The sequence below is a fragment of the Corvus kubaryi genome, unplaced genomic scaffold (assembly GCF_017639235.1).
Source record: "Corvus kubaryi isolate FWS band 111438036 unplaced genomic scaffold, C.kubaryi_AGA036_p1.0 37284, whole genome shotgun sequence".
In the NCBI taxonomy this organism is placed as follows: Eukaryota; Metazoa; Chordata; class Aves; order Passeriformes; family Corvidae; genus Corvus; species Corvus kubaryi.
The window spans coordinates 1,420,227-1,439,728 of NW_024581088.1; the positions used below are offsets into that span (position 1 = coordinate 1,420,227).

The following is a 19,502-nucleotide window of genomic DNA, read 5'->3' on the forward strand; positions in this document are numbered from 1 at the left end:
CCCCTGCTCTGGTATCTTTTACTCCTGTGCTCCCTGCACACCTGAGCCGTGTTCTCCCGTGCTGCAAGAGGTTGGTATTGTCCCACAACAGCACAGGGGTGACACACAAAGGAGTAATCAGCCCTGTGCATTCATTACTTAATTATCAGGTCCTTTCTACATGACTGCTCCTGGTTCACATTTTCAGGCAAATGAAGCTCAAAATCACTGCATTAATAGAAGTTTAGGGTTTTGGTTTGGTTTTTTTTTGCTATGAATTACTGAGATGAAAGACTGCAGAAAATGTGAAATGAAGTTGAGAAGGCAACAACAGATTTGTGATTATTGTACAGGTAATGCCTCTCTCTACCCTCAGAATAAAATGAGATGAGTCAGCAAAAGAAGTATTTGTGATTACACTGGTGGCAATTTTTCAGGTTTCATTTCCTACTAATGAGTATTTAAAATACATTCATGGAAGGCTTAATTCTCCTTGTCTTTATTTCAAGTAATGACACACTTCTATTGCAGTGATTTTTAAAGACAAGCAATACCAGCTTGGTTAAAAATAAATCCAGGTCTTAAACACCTCCCAGTCTTTTGTCAAACCATGAAGCAACCACAGTGCTGCTTCCCTAGGTCCTGAAGGCCACATCTGCCTGCTGGGAACTCAGAGTAGGGGAAGCCTGAGGTCCCTGACTCAGAGGGACATCATGGGTTCCTGGGCACACGGTGTTTAATCTCACTGCTCATCTTTGTTATCCCCATATGAAAGGTGAGGCTGATCTCACTGTGGCCAGGTGAGAGAAAAACATGGAAGCCTGCAAGGTGTCAGCAGAGCAGGAAAACATGGAGCTGTGAGGTGCCTGGTGTGCGACCGCTGGTGCTGGGCTGTCACCAGCTGGACCTTGCTCGAGGGGCTCCTGGGCTCCTTGCCCTGGGCCATGGCAGTGCTTAGAGAAATCAGATATTTACAGGGATGGGAGGGAAAAACAGTCAGCCTTCAGAGAGCAGCCCAACCTGCAGGAACTGGGCTTCTCTTCCCCTGATCTATACTGTGTAAAATCCCCCCAAAAACCCAAGTATGGCAGGCAGGAAAATCCAAAGCAAATGAACGTAAAATACCCAAGAGTTTATGGGATTGCTGGGTCACACAGAGAGTGATCCTGGCTCACCTCATGGGAGGAATCGAGGTTAAATGCACCAACTGCCCTTCATTTCCCAGGGATGGGCTGGGCTGGGCTGTCACTCCTCTCCTTTATCCAGCTCCCCCCAGGCTCAGTCCAGCATCCCAGACCCCTCTCCATGCACCTACCTTAAGCTGTTGAGGCTCAAGCTGCTGCTGTTGTAGGCGGAGAGCGGCTGCGAGAGGCTCTGGGGATGGGGCTGCACCGCGGGCAGGGCCGGGTGTGCCGGGGGCAGCGGCGACTGCGGCCGCGGCGGGTGCTGGCCAGCGGGGGGCTGGCCGGCCGGGGGCTGGCCGGAGGGCTGGCCGGCAGACGGGCGACCGGGCTCCTCGGGGGCCGGGGGCAGCGGCACGGCCGGGGCGGGCGGTGGGGCCGGGGCCTCCGGGCGCGGGGCGAGCACGGGGCTGGGGCAGCGGCCCTCGGGCGGCTCCAGCGGTGGCGGCGTCACCTGAGGACGGGGGTCTTTAGGCACCACAGGCTCAAGTATTGGGTCTTTGCTGCTGTCCTGGCTCTTCTCTTGGCTCCTTTCTAGTCCTGATATTTTGGGGACAGCTGGGCCCCTAGCACCAGGGTCGTCATTGTCAGCAAGCGCGCCAACTCCCAACTCCTTATCTGCAACAACAACAGAGAGAACATGGTTAAACGTGAGGCAGACGGGCAAACCCAGAGCCACTGCTGGGCTGCTCACACTCTAGGAAGTTCCATTTTGTTTCCATCAAGAACTGTCCAGGTCAACGTGAAACTGAATCAAATCCATCTGCCCCAGTAACTCTCCTCAAAATAAACCACGTGGCAGAGAAGAGAGACTCTGTTCAGCACTGCTGTTCTCCAGCGTTGTTACTCATCACCACTCCCTGACTGAGAGAACAAACGAGGGAACTGACCCACTGAGGGAGCAAATGCCACGCGTGCTCTGTGCCTTCTCACAGAATGCTTAAGGTTGGAAAAGATCCTTAAGATCACCAAGTTCAATCCACAACCATGTTCACCACTAAATCATATCCTCAAGTACCACATCCACATGTTTTTTAAACGTTTCCAGCGTTGTTGACTGCACCACTGCCCCGGGCAGCTGTGCCAGGGACTGACCTCTCTCTCCATGGAGAAATCCCTGCTGCTGCCCACCCTGAGCCTCCCCTGGCCCGGCCTGAGGCCGTTCCCTCTCCTCCTGGCCCTGTTCCCTGGCAGCAGAGCCCGACCCCCCCGGCTGCCCCCTCCTGTCAGGGACTTGTGCAGAGCCACAAGGTCCCCCCTGAGCCTCCTTTGCTCCAGCCTGAGCCCCTTTCCAGCTCCCTCAGCCGCTCCTGGGGCTCCAGCCCCTTCCCCATCACACAAGATCTAAACTTTAAAAACACCCTAGCAGGAACCCTGGCTTTTTTTTGTTTGCCTGGTCATGGAATTACTTACTTCTATTTCCCAACTCTTTAATAATAATGAATGTTATTATAATTTTAACATTTGTACATTGGAATTTTGCTCACTGGGGTTTTACAGCAATTTCCCAACTGGAACTGCTCACCCAAACCTTCTGCCAGTGTGGATCTGGCTCCATGGCACCCCTTGCAACAAATCCAGGGGAATGCTGCTGAACCCAGACTGGAAAGGTGCTGCCTTGCAGGTGGGGGACCAGAAGCACCTTTTAGGGCTGCATTGTACAGCAACTTGGAACAGCTGGACTTATACCTACAGCAACTACAGAAACACAGCCTGAGGGAAACATGTAAGGTTTGAAGGGGCTTGGGACAAGTTTAGGATTAAAAAAGTGTCCAGTGTTCTAAATAACCCTAAGAGAAGGAAAACTTTACTCCCCCTTCTGCCAGTTTTAAGGGGTAAAATTACTAAATGAATAATGAAACAATATCCATTCAGAGAAAAATGTTGACAGCTCCAGTGTGCAAACCCTGAAGTAAAGGAGTGAACTCTTCCAGCCCATGGCCTGGGCACACGTATTTGCCAACCACCACATCCCTGGGGACAGCCTGGCCTCCATGTGTCACTAACATGGCATCATTTGGGTTTAACTTCATTAACAGATCAGAAATAAACCACACCAGGTACCCTCTCAGTAAGTATTTTACAGGCCCTGTGCAAGGGTGAGTGGCCTGGTAACGCTGGGGATTTTCATATGTTGTAGACAGGAGATGGGGAGAAAGGGGATAAAGTGAGACAAAGGGAGGTAAAGAGGAGAAAAAGGAAGCAAGAAAGAGGGGGGAAAAGTAAACAGGTTTATTTGATGAGGACCTACTTTAATCACTTCTGGACTACTTGGCACAGAGGCTCCTGCACCACCTTGGATTGGAAGATTATGGGGGCAAGAGAGGGACTCCAGAGGGATAAAAACAATTACTCGGCCCTATGCCCAAGGTTTATCTCACTGCAATAAACTGCAGGTTCCAAGTAAAGAAAACTTTGCTCACATTAACTCTTTGGATGAATCCTATTTGATCAAACATTATTAGAAGTTAGACAAGAGTGTGATCCACACGTGTTCAGGCAGGTCCCCAAGGAGGAGAGAAATGAGCAACAGTTTGTTCAGGAAGAGGTGGATCTATGTTCCCAGTCCTTATGGGTGTAGGAGTTACAAGGTTTTGGGTTTGTTGGTTTTTTTTACACAATGGCTTTGAGGACTCAGGCTTGTCACTAGAAATCCCCCACTACATGGCTCTAGCAGGTGGTCTGGAAATCCTGCAGAGGTGATACTTCCAAACCTACAGGGAACACCTTGCACTCAGTGCATTCATTAAATCCTTTCCTTTGGTATTTTTAGCCTCTCTCATGTGTCACATTTATTCAACACAGCTCAGTGCTGGGGATCCACTCCTCCTCCCTGGGAGAAAAGGGCTGGGAACACCACTATCTCCTGGGATTTTCTGCTGCTGCTCACATGCCCACTGCGCAGCCCCCAAGTACCATCCCTGTGAGTCTGCACTTCCAAGATGCTGCAAGCAGTAAAATAAATGTTATTCCCCAAGTCTCCCACCAGCCGTGCCCGTGGGTTCTCCTCTCCCAGTCTGGCACCAGTGCACCCACCCCGTGCCCCAGCCCGGTGCCAGCTGTGCAGGAGGTCTCAGCACACAGCCCTGCCTGGCAGATGATGGGGAGGGTGTGTAAATCAGAACCAATTCTCCATCCCACTGTATCTATTTGGGGAGTTGAAATCCCCCCTCAGTGATAAACGCCACCAATCACAGGTTTCACGAGGAGGGCTCCAGTCTCCATCAACAGCACTTCAAGGTCACACAGACAAGATTGCTCTTTTCCTACCCTGATTGACTGGCTCAGTGCAAGAACTCTGGGGAAAAAAGCCCTTAATGTCACCATGACACACACAACCCAACTTTGTGAGATTGTTTATCATCAGAGGAATTCATCTCCACCCAACAGCTAAGTGCACCAAGCTAACTTTATTTGCTGGCTGTCTCCACACTCTGCTTTGGATAAAGCAGAATTACTGCACTGGGATTCAGGAGAGCAGTGACTGTGATGTAAATTCCATGCTGACACAGGCTCCCCTTTTTCCACTGGGTTGATACTGCATCCAGCAACAGCCACTCCTTCACTGAAAAAGGAATAAAGACAGAATTTGATGCTGAGGACTGAACATTGGCATTTCCCAGACAGGAAATGCAGCTTCCATTGTCTTCCATTCCTGTGCCCTTTGATGTGTCTTAAATCTCAAATTCCCCTGTTTTTCACTCAAGCACACAAACTCAAGACAGGACTCCAGTCCCCTCCATGACCCTGCTGTGTATGCGACCGCCACCGGGTTGGCTCCATCACAGCAGGGAGCAGCCAAGGCCACCCTGGGGACACCTGAAGGTAACCCAGGTGACTCAGGTGACCCAGAGAGACTCTGCAGCTGGGAGAGCCAGCAAACACTTCCCTCTGGAGACATGGATTTGTATCATCAATACAGGTAATTGCAGCTTTCCATCACTGTCTCTCTCCCTAATGTGCAAACCACTAAAATTTGACCTGAACTCTGCATTCTGGCTCCTTTTTCCCATCTGGGTGGTCCCAAAGAGTTGAAGGATGGCCAGGGGTGGCCAGCTGGGAACACAACATCCACAGGATGATGCCCAGCTGTTCTCCACTGACAACAAAGCCCTGTTGGAATTTGCCAGATGTGACATTCCCAGAGATTCATCAACGCAGAACCCTCACATTGTGCTGGCCACGAGCTGTTTGCAGATGGGTTCACCATGTCTGGGAGCACCAAGGAGCACAGGAGGTGCCAAGAGCCAGCACAGGGTGTGCCATGGCCACCCCCAGCCCGGCCAGTCCGGAGTGTCCTGGGCATCCCTGACCTGAGGCCCCTGGGGAATGAAATCCCCTCAGGGACATCCCTGCATGGGGATGTCAAACTTACAGCGGCCAAACTTTTTTCCTAAACATAAAATCACCCAACTTTTCCATGTCCAGGTGTGGAACAGCCAGGTCTGGAGTGTCATACAGAAATTAGGCTGCATCATATCCTGTCACTGCTCCTTCTGTCTGTGTTTGGATTCAGCCTCTCCATGCCTGACCTCAGGCAACTTCAGAGACCAACTCAGAACCAGCACTAAATTTTCCACTTTCCTGAGAGGAAAGTTTAGGATGAAGCTCATAGTCCTTATTGCACAAGTGGGGAAATTACAGGAGTTTTCAGTGTTTTGCTGAGCATTCAGCCTACCAAAGAAATATTTTATAGCATCATTTAATTTAAAAATAGTTTTAATTTTCTTTCACTACTTTGGTAAGTTGAACTACCAACAACACTGTATCTGCCTAACTCAAATTTTCTCCAGACTTCTTAATGCAAGAGAAAAAACCAGATCTTTCAAACCCATTTTCTCCAGCTTTACCATGGATAAGTGGGGAGTTTGTACAAACTGTCACAACCAATACAAACCCCCCAGGAGTCATGGAATGCAGGACAGATCTACCCCAAAGACCAGCAGCTCTTTCCAAGCACTCTACAAGGCTTGAAATAATTAATCAGATTTAAGCCCTGATTGTCCATTTCACATTGATTAGACATTGGTCAGCGCAGTACCGGGACAGGGAGAGGCAGGTGCCAGGAGCTGTTACTGCCAGGAGGGAGGAGGCTGTGGGTGCAGCAGCCAACACGCATCAAACAGGCCCCAGAGCAGCTCAGCTGCTGTACTGGATACACATAATTTGCTAAAAACAATTTCTCATTTTTAGCACACAGTCATCTTTCATCCTAATTTCCAAGGACACTAACAAAGCATTTGATTATGCAAATGAAGAGCATGCCTTCGAAAGCGCAGTTCCTCGCGGCTCTGTCATCTGCTGATAGCAATTACTCCACAGTGAGCAGGTATTTAGCACAAGTGAACAGCAAGGCTGGTGACACACTTTGTACTTAATTATAAAACACGGAAGAAAATCATTCAGGACAAAAGATTCTGCTACCTCCTGTTAAAAATGTTTATCCTCTGCACTGAAAGGGATTTAATTGTCAACAATGAAGTTGCAGATCAATGAAAAGAAGCACTTAGGGGGATTGCACAAGATGTTGACAATTCTTCAGTCATTGAGCTGCTTCTGGCCCTGATTTGAGAGTGCAGAATCCTCCAATACTGCACACAAAACAATTTATTTCATTCAGCTGTTAAGCAGAACACACTCCATAAATGTAACTCCTACAGCTGGACACTGGGAGCATTTGGCAGCACTCAATTTAATTTTTTTTTAAAAAGCACCTCTTAATTTAGTACAAAGGAATGGGGTAAAGCTTTCTTGAGGGAAGTGAAGAAGGGAATATCCAAACACCCCTCTCTGTCAGGAATCCTGACACTTTACTAAGAAGGAAGGAGCTGCAGACAGGTGTAACACCCTCACAGACCCTGCAAGAACTCAATCCTGCTTCAACACCCACAGCCAAAGGTTTATTTCCAATAAAATCTCTTGACTTCCTAACCCACCCAGCTGGGAATCAATAAATGACATCATTAACTACACAGCCCCAAAATGTTCCAGAGCCAGCTCCTGAGGGATGACTGAAGGGGCTCCCAAATGGGCTGGAAAACTTCCCAGGTGGGAAGTGATGCTGACAAAGTCACTGGGGAATATTCTTTACTGATAATGGGCTTGTGATCAGAGTTTCACCTTCCTGCTTAAATTCTGCATTTTAATCAAAGATATCTAAGTCTTGTCATGACAACAGCTCTAACACACACCCAGATGCACAGAAACAAAGCAAGCCTCTGTGAGGCCAGGTTGTGCTTCCCACCCCTCCTGTACCAGCTTTTCCCAAACTGGTGCACAAACCTTGGAGCCAGGGTACAAAACCCACCTGCCCAACCCTGAGCTCTGCTCCCGGTCTCTGCTCAAAGACTGGCTTACACCCAAACACCTGGGATTTTCTGCCAAGATTCTCTGGAACTGTGGCAAAAACCAGGGGTTTGTTATTGTACCTAAATCTCAAGAGTTATAGAATCACAGAATGGGTTGGGTTGAAGGGACCTTAAAGCCCATCCAGTGCCACCCCTGCCAGAGGCAGGGACACCTCCCACTGTCCCAGGCTGCTCCCAGCCCCAATGTCCAGCCTGGCCTTGGGCACTGCCAGGGATCCAGGGGCAGCCCCAGCTGCTCTGGGCACCCTGTGCCAGGCCCTGCCCACCCTCCCAGGGAAGGATTTCTCCCCAAAATCCCATCCATCCCTGCCCTCTGTCAGTGGGAAGCCATTCCCTGGGTCCTGTCCCTCCAGCCCTTGTCCAAAGTCCCTCTCTGCCTTCCCCTCTCCTCTTTTGGCTATTGTAGGAACACCCTGTGGCCCCTCAGTGGGCAGAGCAGAAGGGTGGGAGGGCTTTTCAAACCTGCCCAGAGTATATCAGGTGACAGGACAAGACAATAATCAATTAAAAACAGAAAACACAGAAAGGCTGGATGAGTTTCTCCCATTATCAACAGGAACATCACTTCAGCACAGGGTTAACCCCATCACAGGACAAGGAGAGGAAAATATCTTGAGTTTATCCATCACCCCCTCTTCCTGACTACTGATTTGCCTTGGCTACAGATCCACAATATTCCCCCAAATGCCCATGACATCTGCTCATCCCCCTTGCGTGTGACAGGATTACTTGAATGAGCTTGAACAAAACCAGCTTTCAAAAGCAGCTTGAAAAGTATAACCCTATGAACACTGATCGAATGCAACCTGACAGTTCAGTTTAATATACCAAGGACCAAAAAAAGATGAATGTGATATGTTTATACAGCAAAATAACACATCTATTCCCCCTGAGAGGTGTCACACCCCCAGCTCACCAGCCACACAGCCCTGGCTCCTTTGTGGATTTGTTCTTTAGAGCCAAAGAATTTCTGATTTTAAAGGCATGATGCCAATATAAGCAGAGAGCTTAAAAACCCTTGCTAACACTGAGATGAAGCTCAGCACGACCATGAGAATTCCCATTTTTAATTACAACTATTTCAGCTCATTGGTGTCTGCAAGGAAACTCTGCTGAGCTTCCACAGCCCAGCTCCCCCATCGGGGTCACTTTACCCTGTTCTCATGCTTGGCACTATTTTCCTTGTGTTTCCAACGCTGCAGAGAAAAAGATGGATATTAGAGAATCAGAGTCATTGGGGTTGGAAAAGCTCTCTAAGATCACTGAGTGCAGCACTGCCAAAGCCACCACTAGCCCATGTCCCCACACGCCAGAGCTCCACATCTTTTAACTCCCCCCACGGGTGGTGACTCCACCACCGCCCTGGGCAGCTGTGCCAGGGCTTATCCAACCCTCTGCTCCAGCTGCCCAGGAAGGATTCTTCTGGTCTGGGTTGTAGCAATAAATGCAGAAATGACATTTCATTGTTTCTGGTCAACGAAGTGTCCCATTAAATGTGTTGGTTATACGTGTCCAGTAACACCCAGCTCTATGCAAATTGCCTGCACTTCTTGGCACCTGAAAGCAAAATCCAAGCAAAGGTGCAAAGTCAGCATGAAGGTCCTTGTGAGCCACCTCTTCACTGCTGAGGCAGATGCTGCCCTCAGGGAAGCTCCACCTCAAGTGTTTCATCCCAGAGCTGTGGATCATCTGTGCCCTGCCCACACAGATCACTAAAAAGACACTGTGAAAGTGCCTCTGCACATCACCACAAGCAGTGCTCACCTTCAGGACACCCTCACCAACTGACCTGTCCACAATGGAACCTGAGCAGCAGCTCAGGGTGGTTTTGTTACAAAGGAGAAGCTGTGGAGAGGCTGAGCACATCCTGAACACAGCAGCAGGAATGAACCTTGGGCTCACAGCAGACGCAGCACCTCCAGCTCAGTTCAGCCCAGTACCTCACTTATCATCTCAATATCCACAATAAATGGCGAGCAGTGGAGACCAGATTAAAGTCAGATGTGCCACACACTGTCCCTGGGATGTGGTTAATGAGCTGGCAGGACACAGGACTGGCACAACAGTGTCCCACACGCAGAGAGGACACCAACATCGGGGCACGACGTCTGAGGCTGGCCCCAAACATGGGGATTTTCTACCCAAACTGGAATCACTAGCCTGTGTATGATTCAAAAAAGCATTTGAAAAATGTCCTGTGCTCCTCACTTTAATTTTGATTCATGTTGTGCCTTGCTGCTGAGGCTAATTATCATCCAGCAATGGTGCATTCAAAGCCTCCAGCCTCACACGCAGGACTCTGTGGTGTCACCTCCATGTGACACGGAACTGTAATTCTAAAAGGATTAAAAGTTTACCAGCACAGCCATGTAGAGTAGAAAATGAATTGTTCACTCTTCTCATCTCTGTTTGGAAATTAGATTATGGGCTCCAAGTGAGCTGAAATACAGAATGAGGCAAATCTTTGTGATTAGCTCACAGGTGGCCAGTGAGCCTTTCTGTGCCTCAAAGCCTGGCAGATTCCCATTAGCTGCAATAATAAAGAATGTGTACTTATCCCTCAGCCCAAACCCTGCCCTGTGCCAGCACGGCTACCTGCTGTGCTAATCCTCACAGCCAATATCATCATCCTCAATTGTGAGCTCTGAAGTTTGCTCAGCTGTCAGTCGGGATATTCGGGGTGCATGACTCATCCCTGCCCGGCCCCGGGGCCCCTCAGCACTGGGAAGGAATTGGGGTGCTCACCCTGGCCAGCCCCACACTGGCAGCAGGTGTTCCCCAGCACTGAGAGCAAAGGGTCTTTATACAGATAAACCATTTGCACCACTGACCACCAGCGTTTCAATAAACAAACACAGCTCTACATTCACGTTCTCTCTGCAGAAGGCACCGTGTGGGTGTCAGCACAGCCAAACCCACCACATTTTAGCAGAAATCAGGAATCAGGGCTCACAAGTGGTGCAGAACATCAGTGGTCCATCCCATCTGGAATTTGGTCCCCACTGCCCCCAGCTGCAGTGGGACAACAGGAGCCTCTCACTCAGCCACCACCCCCACACAAGGAAACCTCTCCGAGCCCTCCCAGTGTGAGGCTGGTTCATACAAGGAACCTTGAGGGCTCCTTCCTCTGGCAAACTGATATCCCACCTGGCAGAACTGTGATAACTTCTTTATTATTTCTGTAAACATCTAATAATCCTCTGAGCCCTCCTAAGCTCTTTACCTTAACGTTACCTTCCACCAGGGAGCTCTACAACTCAACTTACAATTTTCTTTTCTTGCTTTTATGGAATCACTGAACCATTAAAGTTGGAAAAGGCCTCCAGAGATCATCAAGTCCAACCTTTGACCCCCATGCACACTAAACCACACCACAAAATGCTACATCCTCTTGTTTTTTGAACCTACCACTTTCCTGGGCAACCTGTGCCAGTGTTTAACCACTCCTTCAGTGAAGAAATTTTTTCCTAATATCCAACCTGAACCTTCCCTGAAATGTGTTAGGCAGGGAGATGAGAACCCATCTCCTTATTCCCACACTAAAAATTCGCCAGAATACTTCAAGTTAACTTCATAAAATTTATTTTACATCAAAAATTAAAAAACCCTGTTGAACAGTGGTGCTGTGAACCAATGCTTGAGGCCCTCATCCTTGGCCCTGCCCTTCCCCGAGGTGGGGCTGCTTGATAAGCTGGTCTGGGGAAAGAGCTGGAATTCAAAGTAACCTCTTCCCTCTCCATTTTCCCTTCGCTAAAAGCACCCTTTGCCTGACCTGGCAAAGCTTGCTTCCAACAGTCCTGCTGCTGGAAGAAACGCTTGGAGAGCCACCCCTGTCCCTCACCCTGCGCAGCCGCACCCGCTGCAGGTCCTAAACCACCACAGAGGCTCAGGGTCAGAGCCTCCCTCAAGTTGTGCACATATTTAACTGGATGTGAAGAGAGTCAGCTCCTGATTAGGCAGCAGCTGATTATTTGATTTGGGGATTAATGTGACACAGACACCAGGGCTCACAGGCACCAGCTGGAGCAGCAGCGCTGCCAGGGCTGTGGCGCTCGGAGCTGGACATGCTCAGGATTGTCCTGTCAGGCCATCACAGGTGCCATCAAACTTCCCTGCTGGCTGGTGCCACAGCCCCAGGCAGCCAGACTGGGTCACTGTGCGTCCTGCAGCTGGGGGTGGTGGTGACCACTCTCCTCAGGTCAGGACTGTACACCATGGCCAGAATCCCCCCATGGGCCAGGCTGGAAGGGACCCCAGAGGGTCCCTGGTGCCACCTCCCTGCTCAGGCAGGGCCATCCCAGAGCACAGGGCACAGGATTGTGCCCAGAGGGCTCTGCAATATCCCCGCTGAGGGAGACTCCAGCCCCTCCCTGGGCAGCCTGTTCAGGGCTGGGCCCTGCCCAGGGCAGCAGTTCTGCCTCCTGTGCAGGGCAATTGCTGGGCTCAGGCCCTGCCCGGTGCTCTGGTGCCGCTGCCGGGCCCCGGAGCAGAGCCTGGGCCCTGCCCTGAGCCCTCCCTGCAGCCAGGGACAGCCAGGGCTGAGGGCCCCTCTCAGCTGGGGCTCCTCTCGAGGCTGAGCAGCCCCGGCTCCCTCAGCCTGTCCTGGGCACAGAGATGCTCAGGTTCCCATAGCTCTGCCCAGCGCCAGCAGAGCCTGTGCTCCAAACCTTTCCAGCAAAGAATGACCTGCCTGCAAACTGCACACTAAGAATTCCCACTTTGTCTGGATAACTGGTGTGGAGAGAGAAGAAGAAAATTCCACAGCCATTCCACAGCCCCTCCTCCGGCTCGGTGCTCTGCAGAGCCAGCCTGGAATGCAATATCCCAACCTCTCCCACCTAGCACAGGTGACCTGTCGAGAAAGGAGGTCTTATTGCTCAACTTTCATTTTTACCTCAACAGCTGAGCACGTCACATTTTATTTTATTCTCCCCCTCTCTGCTGATCCTCTCCAAGGCCTTTTAGCAGGGCACACATCCCTCCAAGGGAGCGCTACAGCATGTGCTGAGCTCCCAGGGCTCATCAGGGTCACAGTGGGAGGGGTTTTGCAGAGTTGGGGTAAAGGGTTCTGTCCTCCCACAGTCCCTGACAGCCTGACTCCCCTCTCAGTGCTCACCTCAGGGCTACAGCACTCTGGGTCACAGAATCATGGAATCATGGAATGGGTTGGGTTGGAAAGGGACCTTAAAGCCCACCCAGTGCCACCCCTGCCACGGGCAGGGACACTTCCCACTGTCCCAGGCTGCTCCCAGCCCCAATGTCCAGCCTGGCCTTGGGCACTGCCAGGGATCCAGGGGCAGCCCCAGCTGCTCTGGGCACCCTGTGCCAGGGCCTGCCCACCCTCCCAGGGAACAATTCCTTCCCCATATCCCACCTAAAGCTACTCTCTTTTAACTTAAAAGTAGGGGGGAAAAGGCCATTTCCATAACTGTTTTGGTTTCCAAGGAGCAGAGGCAGAAGGTGACGGCTCTGATTCAAACATTCTAAACTCTATGGGGCTGCAGGTGGCAGTGTCCAACAGAAAGTTCAATTCCTTATAAATTATGAATAGCCCCCACCTGTGGCATGAAATATCCATCTTGGAGTGAGGGGAACCTTGACAAATAACATTCATTTAAGTTTAAGAAAAATACTTTAAAATTGGGAAAAAAACTCCAGATACTTTCAGTTTTATAGTATTTTCAGTTCTTTTCACAAAGGGAGGTAAAACTAAACCCAAGCGTTTCCCGGGTGCTTGAAGACCAAATCAAGCACATATGATGTTTCAACAGCAGCCCAGTGAAATAATCAATAACCTCCAATTCCAGTTATTGACTTTTGCACACCCTTGCAGGCATGAGACTCCAGATGAAGGCACTGGAATCACCAGATTGTTCAATTTGCTCTCGCTTGGATATTTCACACTGACATTTTTTATGATGGTGTGTGGAAGCTTGTTTGAGAGAAGCTTTTGAAAGTCAAAGTGGTCTTTAGCTCCCCAAATTCCCTCTTTTGCTTCATTTTGGGATCCAGGGCTGCTTTATGCATAATGGCAAGATGAAATATTTCCCTCTCTCTATTTTGTCCTCTCTTACAGCTTGAAGGAACTTCAGGAAGAAAGACACCTTCTGTTTAATCATACCAGAATTACACAAGATTACACATCTATAAACTGCATTAGCATGGAAAAAAAGTGCCTTTGTGTGCTCCACATACCTCCCTGCAGTGTGGGATTGGCTTCCCTGACACCCCATCTCGTCTTTTTATGAGACTGTTTCGATAATATAATTCTGCACTCTCTAACAGCCACAATAACAACTTGCTTGGACCACTGTGAACCAGCAAGAGCTCATTAAGTCCTAGAGAATGTTTGCAGCTATTTTACCATGGGCCTGATTTGTTATGACATGGGAAAGCTCCATTATTTCGCCAGGTTTAATAGGTAATAGATATGCCCAAGCACATCCTTCTTGCAAGGCTACGAGGAGCTTTTAGCAATAACCCTTGAGGATGTATTGGGCAAACTCATCTTGCAACATCTTCAAATATATAGAGAAAATGATGTGAACTATGGAAAATCACCGTGATTCAGGGACAGTGCACTAGACTAGAAGATTAAAGTTCTGGTCCAGCTCCCTCAAGACGCAGTTAGGTCAATGCTTGGCCCTGTTTCCTTTTTCAAGGATTTAGATGATGAGCTTTCCAGGGCAGGGGCTGATGTAAAACAAGAATCAGCTCTTGCTTAAGGCTTCTCTGTATTCATTTCAGGAGAATAATAATAAGGATTTTAAAAAAAGGTCAAATTCAAGCTTGGCAGAATGCCAGCACTCCTCACTGTGGTTCAAAGAAAGCATTGGAGTAAGTAAATGTAAGATACAATAATTTATTTCCTCGCACTGCTCCCTGTTGTGTTTGAGATGTTTGAGCAGTACCTCGCTGGGTTTTTTCCCTTTCCCGTGAAGCTGACAGCCATGAGCAATCAATAATCATGTCCTGAGCTCATGTAGCTGGTTTTCCATGGGGTCCTGACAACCACTGGTACACAGAATCATATATAATCCTTACATAGCATGCAGAAGGCTGAAACTGTACTGATCTCCAGTGCAACAAAGCAAATACACAGAAAATCAATATAAATGCACAGAAAATACACAGAAAAACCCGTAGGCCCATTAACACTTAGAAAGAAACGATTGTGAGCTCCACTCACAGGTCAACCCAGCGACAAACACACTGATCCCACACACGTGTGTGCACATACTTGCACACCTGTGCACAGGTACACACACACACAGCTGTGGCCATTGGCCCTGGCAGGAGGATTTATTTAATTATCATCAAGGCAAGGCTGTCAAATGGATTCTGGTGGAAGGAGGGAGAGCAGCACATGCAAATGCTTCAGGCAGCAGATCGGGACCCACAGTTGCTCCTCACCCTCCAAGTCTGGAGGGATCCAACCCCCCCTGCTCCCGGGAGATGCCAAGCCTGACATTTGTGTTGGAAGCTCTCCAGCACTCACTCTGAGCTTCCTAAAGTTTGTCTCTGACTAAAGGGAAAAAAAATCCTGTTTAACATTTACCAGCTACCACCAGTTTTACTGGAAACTGTTGAAAACGTTTAACAGCTCGTCCTCAGGAGGGGTGAGGTGGTGCCACGATGAATACATGAAGTGTTTTCTCTAAGTTACTCTTCTTTGAGCAAGGCTGAAAAATGAATTCTAGATACAAAGTGAGTTTAGAGATAAACAGAAGGTTCTACGAGACACAAAACTCTGTGGCCCAGGAAATAAGTACAGGAGGAGATCACAGAATCCCAGAATGGTTTGGGCTGGCAGGGACCTCAAAGCCCATCCAGTGCCACCCCTGCCATGGGCAGGGACACCTCCCCCTGTCCCAGGCTGCTCCCAGCCCCAATGTCCAGCCTGGTCTTGGGCACTGCCAGGGATCCAGGGGCAGCCCCAGCTGCTCTGGGCACCCTGTGCCAGGGCCTGCCCACCCTCCCAGGGAACAATTCCTTCCCAATATCCCATCCAGCCCTGCCCTCTGGCAGCGAAAAGCCATTCCTCTTGTCTTGGCACTCCATCCTTTGTCAATAGGCTCTCTCCATCTTTCCTGTGGGCTCCCTGTGAGGGAGGACTCTGCTGGCACTGCTCAGTGTTGGGGACTCACAAGTGACTCCAACAAAGCTCAGTGTGTGGCCCTTCCTCTCCCACATGACTCCATCCATTCCCTCCCTTTTTCCTTAAAGACAGAACAGACCTGTGGCCATTTCAGAACTCGTTCCTGGACTCAAAATCCCTCTCCTTCCTCCTCCCAGCTCCACACACCATCAGACTGGGGCTCCTCCACAGAGTTTCTTCCTTGGTGCCATCCTGGCACAAACTTGCCCGGAACAGAGAACTTACTGGTTTAATCCTCCCTCTTTCACAAAAACCAGATTAGCTCTACGTTAAATACTCTTGTTCCTTAAACTTCCTCCTTGTCAGGATGCCATGGAAAGCTCTTAATCTTACAAAAGAGCCTGAGGACATTCTGATGCCTCCCCATGAAGACAGAAAGCAGCCCACAATGCCAAGATAGAGCTGAGGTATTGAACTAATCCCGGACCTGGGGATGTGCCTGCAGCAGGGCCGGCGGCTGCTCATCCCCGTGGCTGCAGCTGGAATTTGGTGAGTGGCATCCCCTGCTCTAGAGGGACTCATGACACACTTGTGCAAGTTATCAGCTGCAGAGAAGTCAACTCAGCTGCTGATTTAGCCACAGGAGCCCCGGGGTAATGGATCCAGCCACGCTGGCTGTGTTGGGGCCCTTTGTGGCAGCCCGTGGCCACTGGAGCCAGCTCTGCAGAGGGGAGGCTGCCCAGGGAGAGATGGAGGGGCAGCCAAACGTGCTGGGGCTCCCCAGTGTGATGCTGCAGAGGTGACGCTCCCCTCTCAGATGTGGCTCTGGCCTGGCAGTGCCCGAAGCACACCGGGAGCCACCTGCAGCTGAGCGTCCCCCTCCTCTCCAGGCTGCCGGGATTAAAGCTGCTCCTACTCAACAGAAAGTAAAATTCCCCCTAAGCTTGCATAAAACAGCAACGCCTTTGCTCCCAGCCAAAGACCAGAGCACATTTCTGAAGCAACTGATCTTCTTTTCACCCTTCTCATCCATGAGCTCGGAGAGACCACAGGCACTTTGCCTGACCCCAGTAAAACCCACAGTGGCACATCCAGCTTGGTTCAGCTCTCCTCTGCTCCACACAGCCAGAAACACTGCAAGGGACTTGACTCCTGTCCAGCTCCCCATGGACAGCACAACCTTGCAGAGATCCATCCACAGATCACGGGGACCAGCAGGATCTGCTGGAGGAGGGCAGGTCACACCGCTCCCTGCACAGCAAACCCTCTCTCTATCACCTAAAGACAGCTCAAAGCAAAGTTTGCAAAACCAGGTTAAATATCAGTGGATGATATCAAGCACTGGCATCTCTAATTTTGTATTTTTAAGATCAGATAAAAAAGGAAAGAAAGACTTTTCCCTGAATGTCTCTTTAAAGATTTTCCAACAGCTTACACACAAAGCATTTAGACACTTTAATTTCTACTCCAGTATGAATACTCTAACCCCAAATGAAACTTATTAAAAATTAAATTCTTATATTAAGTTTAAGATGCGTCTCTTTTCTCCCCAGGTCCCATTAAACACTCTCCCTACACACAGTTTAGAAGACAGAAGAGATCCTAGAGAATATTTACAAAGAGAACAAAACCCCCTGAGGGTTTTTATGTTACTACAACATTAATCTATTTTAATCACACAACAGATTAAAGCCAAACAACATTAAATGGTTCTGCAAAGTACTGAGCAAAACTCTATCTTTGTTGCACAAAAAAAAAACTCAGGAAAAAAATAAAGTGCTTGGAAATAGGGTTATTATGGTGTTCCACAGAGACAGCACAGCAAAATCAACACTGGGCCACAGAGCTGTTGGTGGGGAGAAGGTCACAGAATCCCAGAGTGGGCTGGGTTGGAAGGGACCTTAAAGCCCATCCAGTGCCACCCCTGCCATGGGCAGGGACACCTCCCACTGTCCCAGGCTGCTCCAAACCCCAATGTCCAGCCTTGGGCACTGCCAGGGATCCAGGGGCAGCCCCAGCTGCTCTGGACACCCACTCTATGATTGTTTCAGCAGTTATTTCCAGCACTAATCTTGGTTAACTCTGATGTCCTCACTATTTCCTCCAACCCTCCAGCCTGTTCTCACACCGTGCCCTTTCCCATGTGTGAGCATCCCCCTGGCCATCTACAAACCCTGACTTCAGCTGCTTTTGGGGGATGGAGCTCAAGGAACACAGCCTGTTCCTCAGAGCTCGCCCTGAGCAGCTGCTCTGAACAACAGCTCTGGTTTCTAACCCAGGCTCTAAGATTTTATTGAGCCTTTAATTATTTACATCTATTTGAACAGTCTCAGTGCACTGAACTAAAATATCTATTGAGCTGTCCACAGGTCGTTCCCCTGAATCATCCCAGTGCATTTATAGGCTGGGGCTGCTCATGGATAATTCACTCTTCCAGTAGCTCCATCCCGCTGGTGCTAGCACAGAACCTCCTCTGCTGCTGCTGGGGCTGTCAGTGGCCTGGAGATCTCACTCTGATGCTCAGGGCTGTTTTTTCTCATCTTGGATAGCCCAAATAATTGTGCTTTTGTAATTGAGTTTGTCATCTCCCTGCCCACAGCCTCTCGATGAAGAACAGCAACATTCTCTGGAATTGTGCTGCATCCCAGATCAGATCCATACAGCCAAATCTTTCCAACAGTTTCAAGCCAATGTGCTCCACCACAATTTTATAGCCACCTTTGCCCAGAAGACACTGGATGGGAGCAGCTATGATGGAGCTTGAAATTATCTAAAGAAACCACAAAGAAAAAAAGAATTGCTCTTGTTCAAAGGCAAGGAGCTGCTAAGATTCCCTGAAACAAGTGGAAGCATTTCACAGGGATGCTCTGATAACATGGGGTGCTCCAGGCAGCCCTTTTATCTCAACACCACCAACTCAGCTGCCAAAGCAACCGAAACCTTCAAGGGAATGATTTGTGTGGTTACTCCAGATTTACCAGGAGATACAGCTCACACTGAATATCAGTGGGAGCAGCTGCAACTGTTTCTGGCAGCATCACTACGGGTGTGGAGGGGGGAAATACAGGGGGTTCTGCACAACAGTCCTATTAAAATCTCCCACTATGTTTATTCACTGGATTTACTACCAACGTGGTGCAATCCCTGACAGGATTTGATTACTTCATCCCAACATTCTTTCTTCCCAAACCAGCTGCTGCAATGGATAATCCAGATTCACCCGTGGAGGACAACGAGGAGGAAGGAGCAATCCCTGCCCCCTCGCTGCACTTTGGGGGCACATTGCTCCAGGCTGGGAGCAGTGAGGGAGGGCAGCTGAGCCCTGGGAGGGAGCACTGCAATCCTGCTGCCCTGCCCGGGATCCGGGAGAGATCCACCTGCCTCGCTCTGCAGGACCAAGCACTGACACGCAGCCCAAGGAAACACTCCCAAGGCCTGTCAGAGCATGTGCAGCACACAGAGACGCCTGGAAATGTTTTCAGGCCAGAGACATGGAGTGTCTGCCAGCTGTAACCCCCTGGGTGACCCTGGTGGGGGATCCCAGGGAGTGATGGGAGAAGGAACAAACCAGTTGTGGCCACAGCAGCAACACAGGCCAGCCCCAGGCATGGGACACGGACAGGACACAGAGGATGGCACGAGGACTCCACTTAACCAATGGCAAATATGCACAAGGCATAAATCTCTGCCTAGGTGAGACCACAGAATCACAGATGGTTTGGATTGGAAGGGACCTCAAAGACCATCTCATCTTCCCTCACCATGGGCAGGGACACCTTCCACTATCCCGGGCTGCTCAAAGCCCTGTCCAAGCTGGCCATGGGCACTTCCAGGTGTGGGGCAGACACACCTTTGCTGGGTACCCTATGCCAAGGC

General features: G+C 49.7%; 1 protein-coding gene across 2 annotated transcripts in view; it reads right to left on the minus strand.

The window, feature by feature from the left end:
* AUTS2 (activator of transcription and developmental regulator AUTS2) overlaps window positions 1–19,502 on the minus strand; it is a 762,438-nt gene that overhangs the window by 25,300 nt on the left and 717,636 nt on the right. For both annotated transcript variants that reach the window (XM_042025870.1, XM_042025871.1), the window contains exon 7: window positions 1,295–1,778. In XM_042025870.1, coding sequence (XP_041881804.1) covers window positions 1,295–1,778 — 484 coding nt within the window. The remainder of the gene's footprint in view (window positions 1–1,294; window positions 1,779–19,502) is intronic.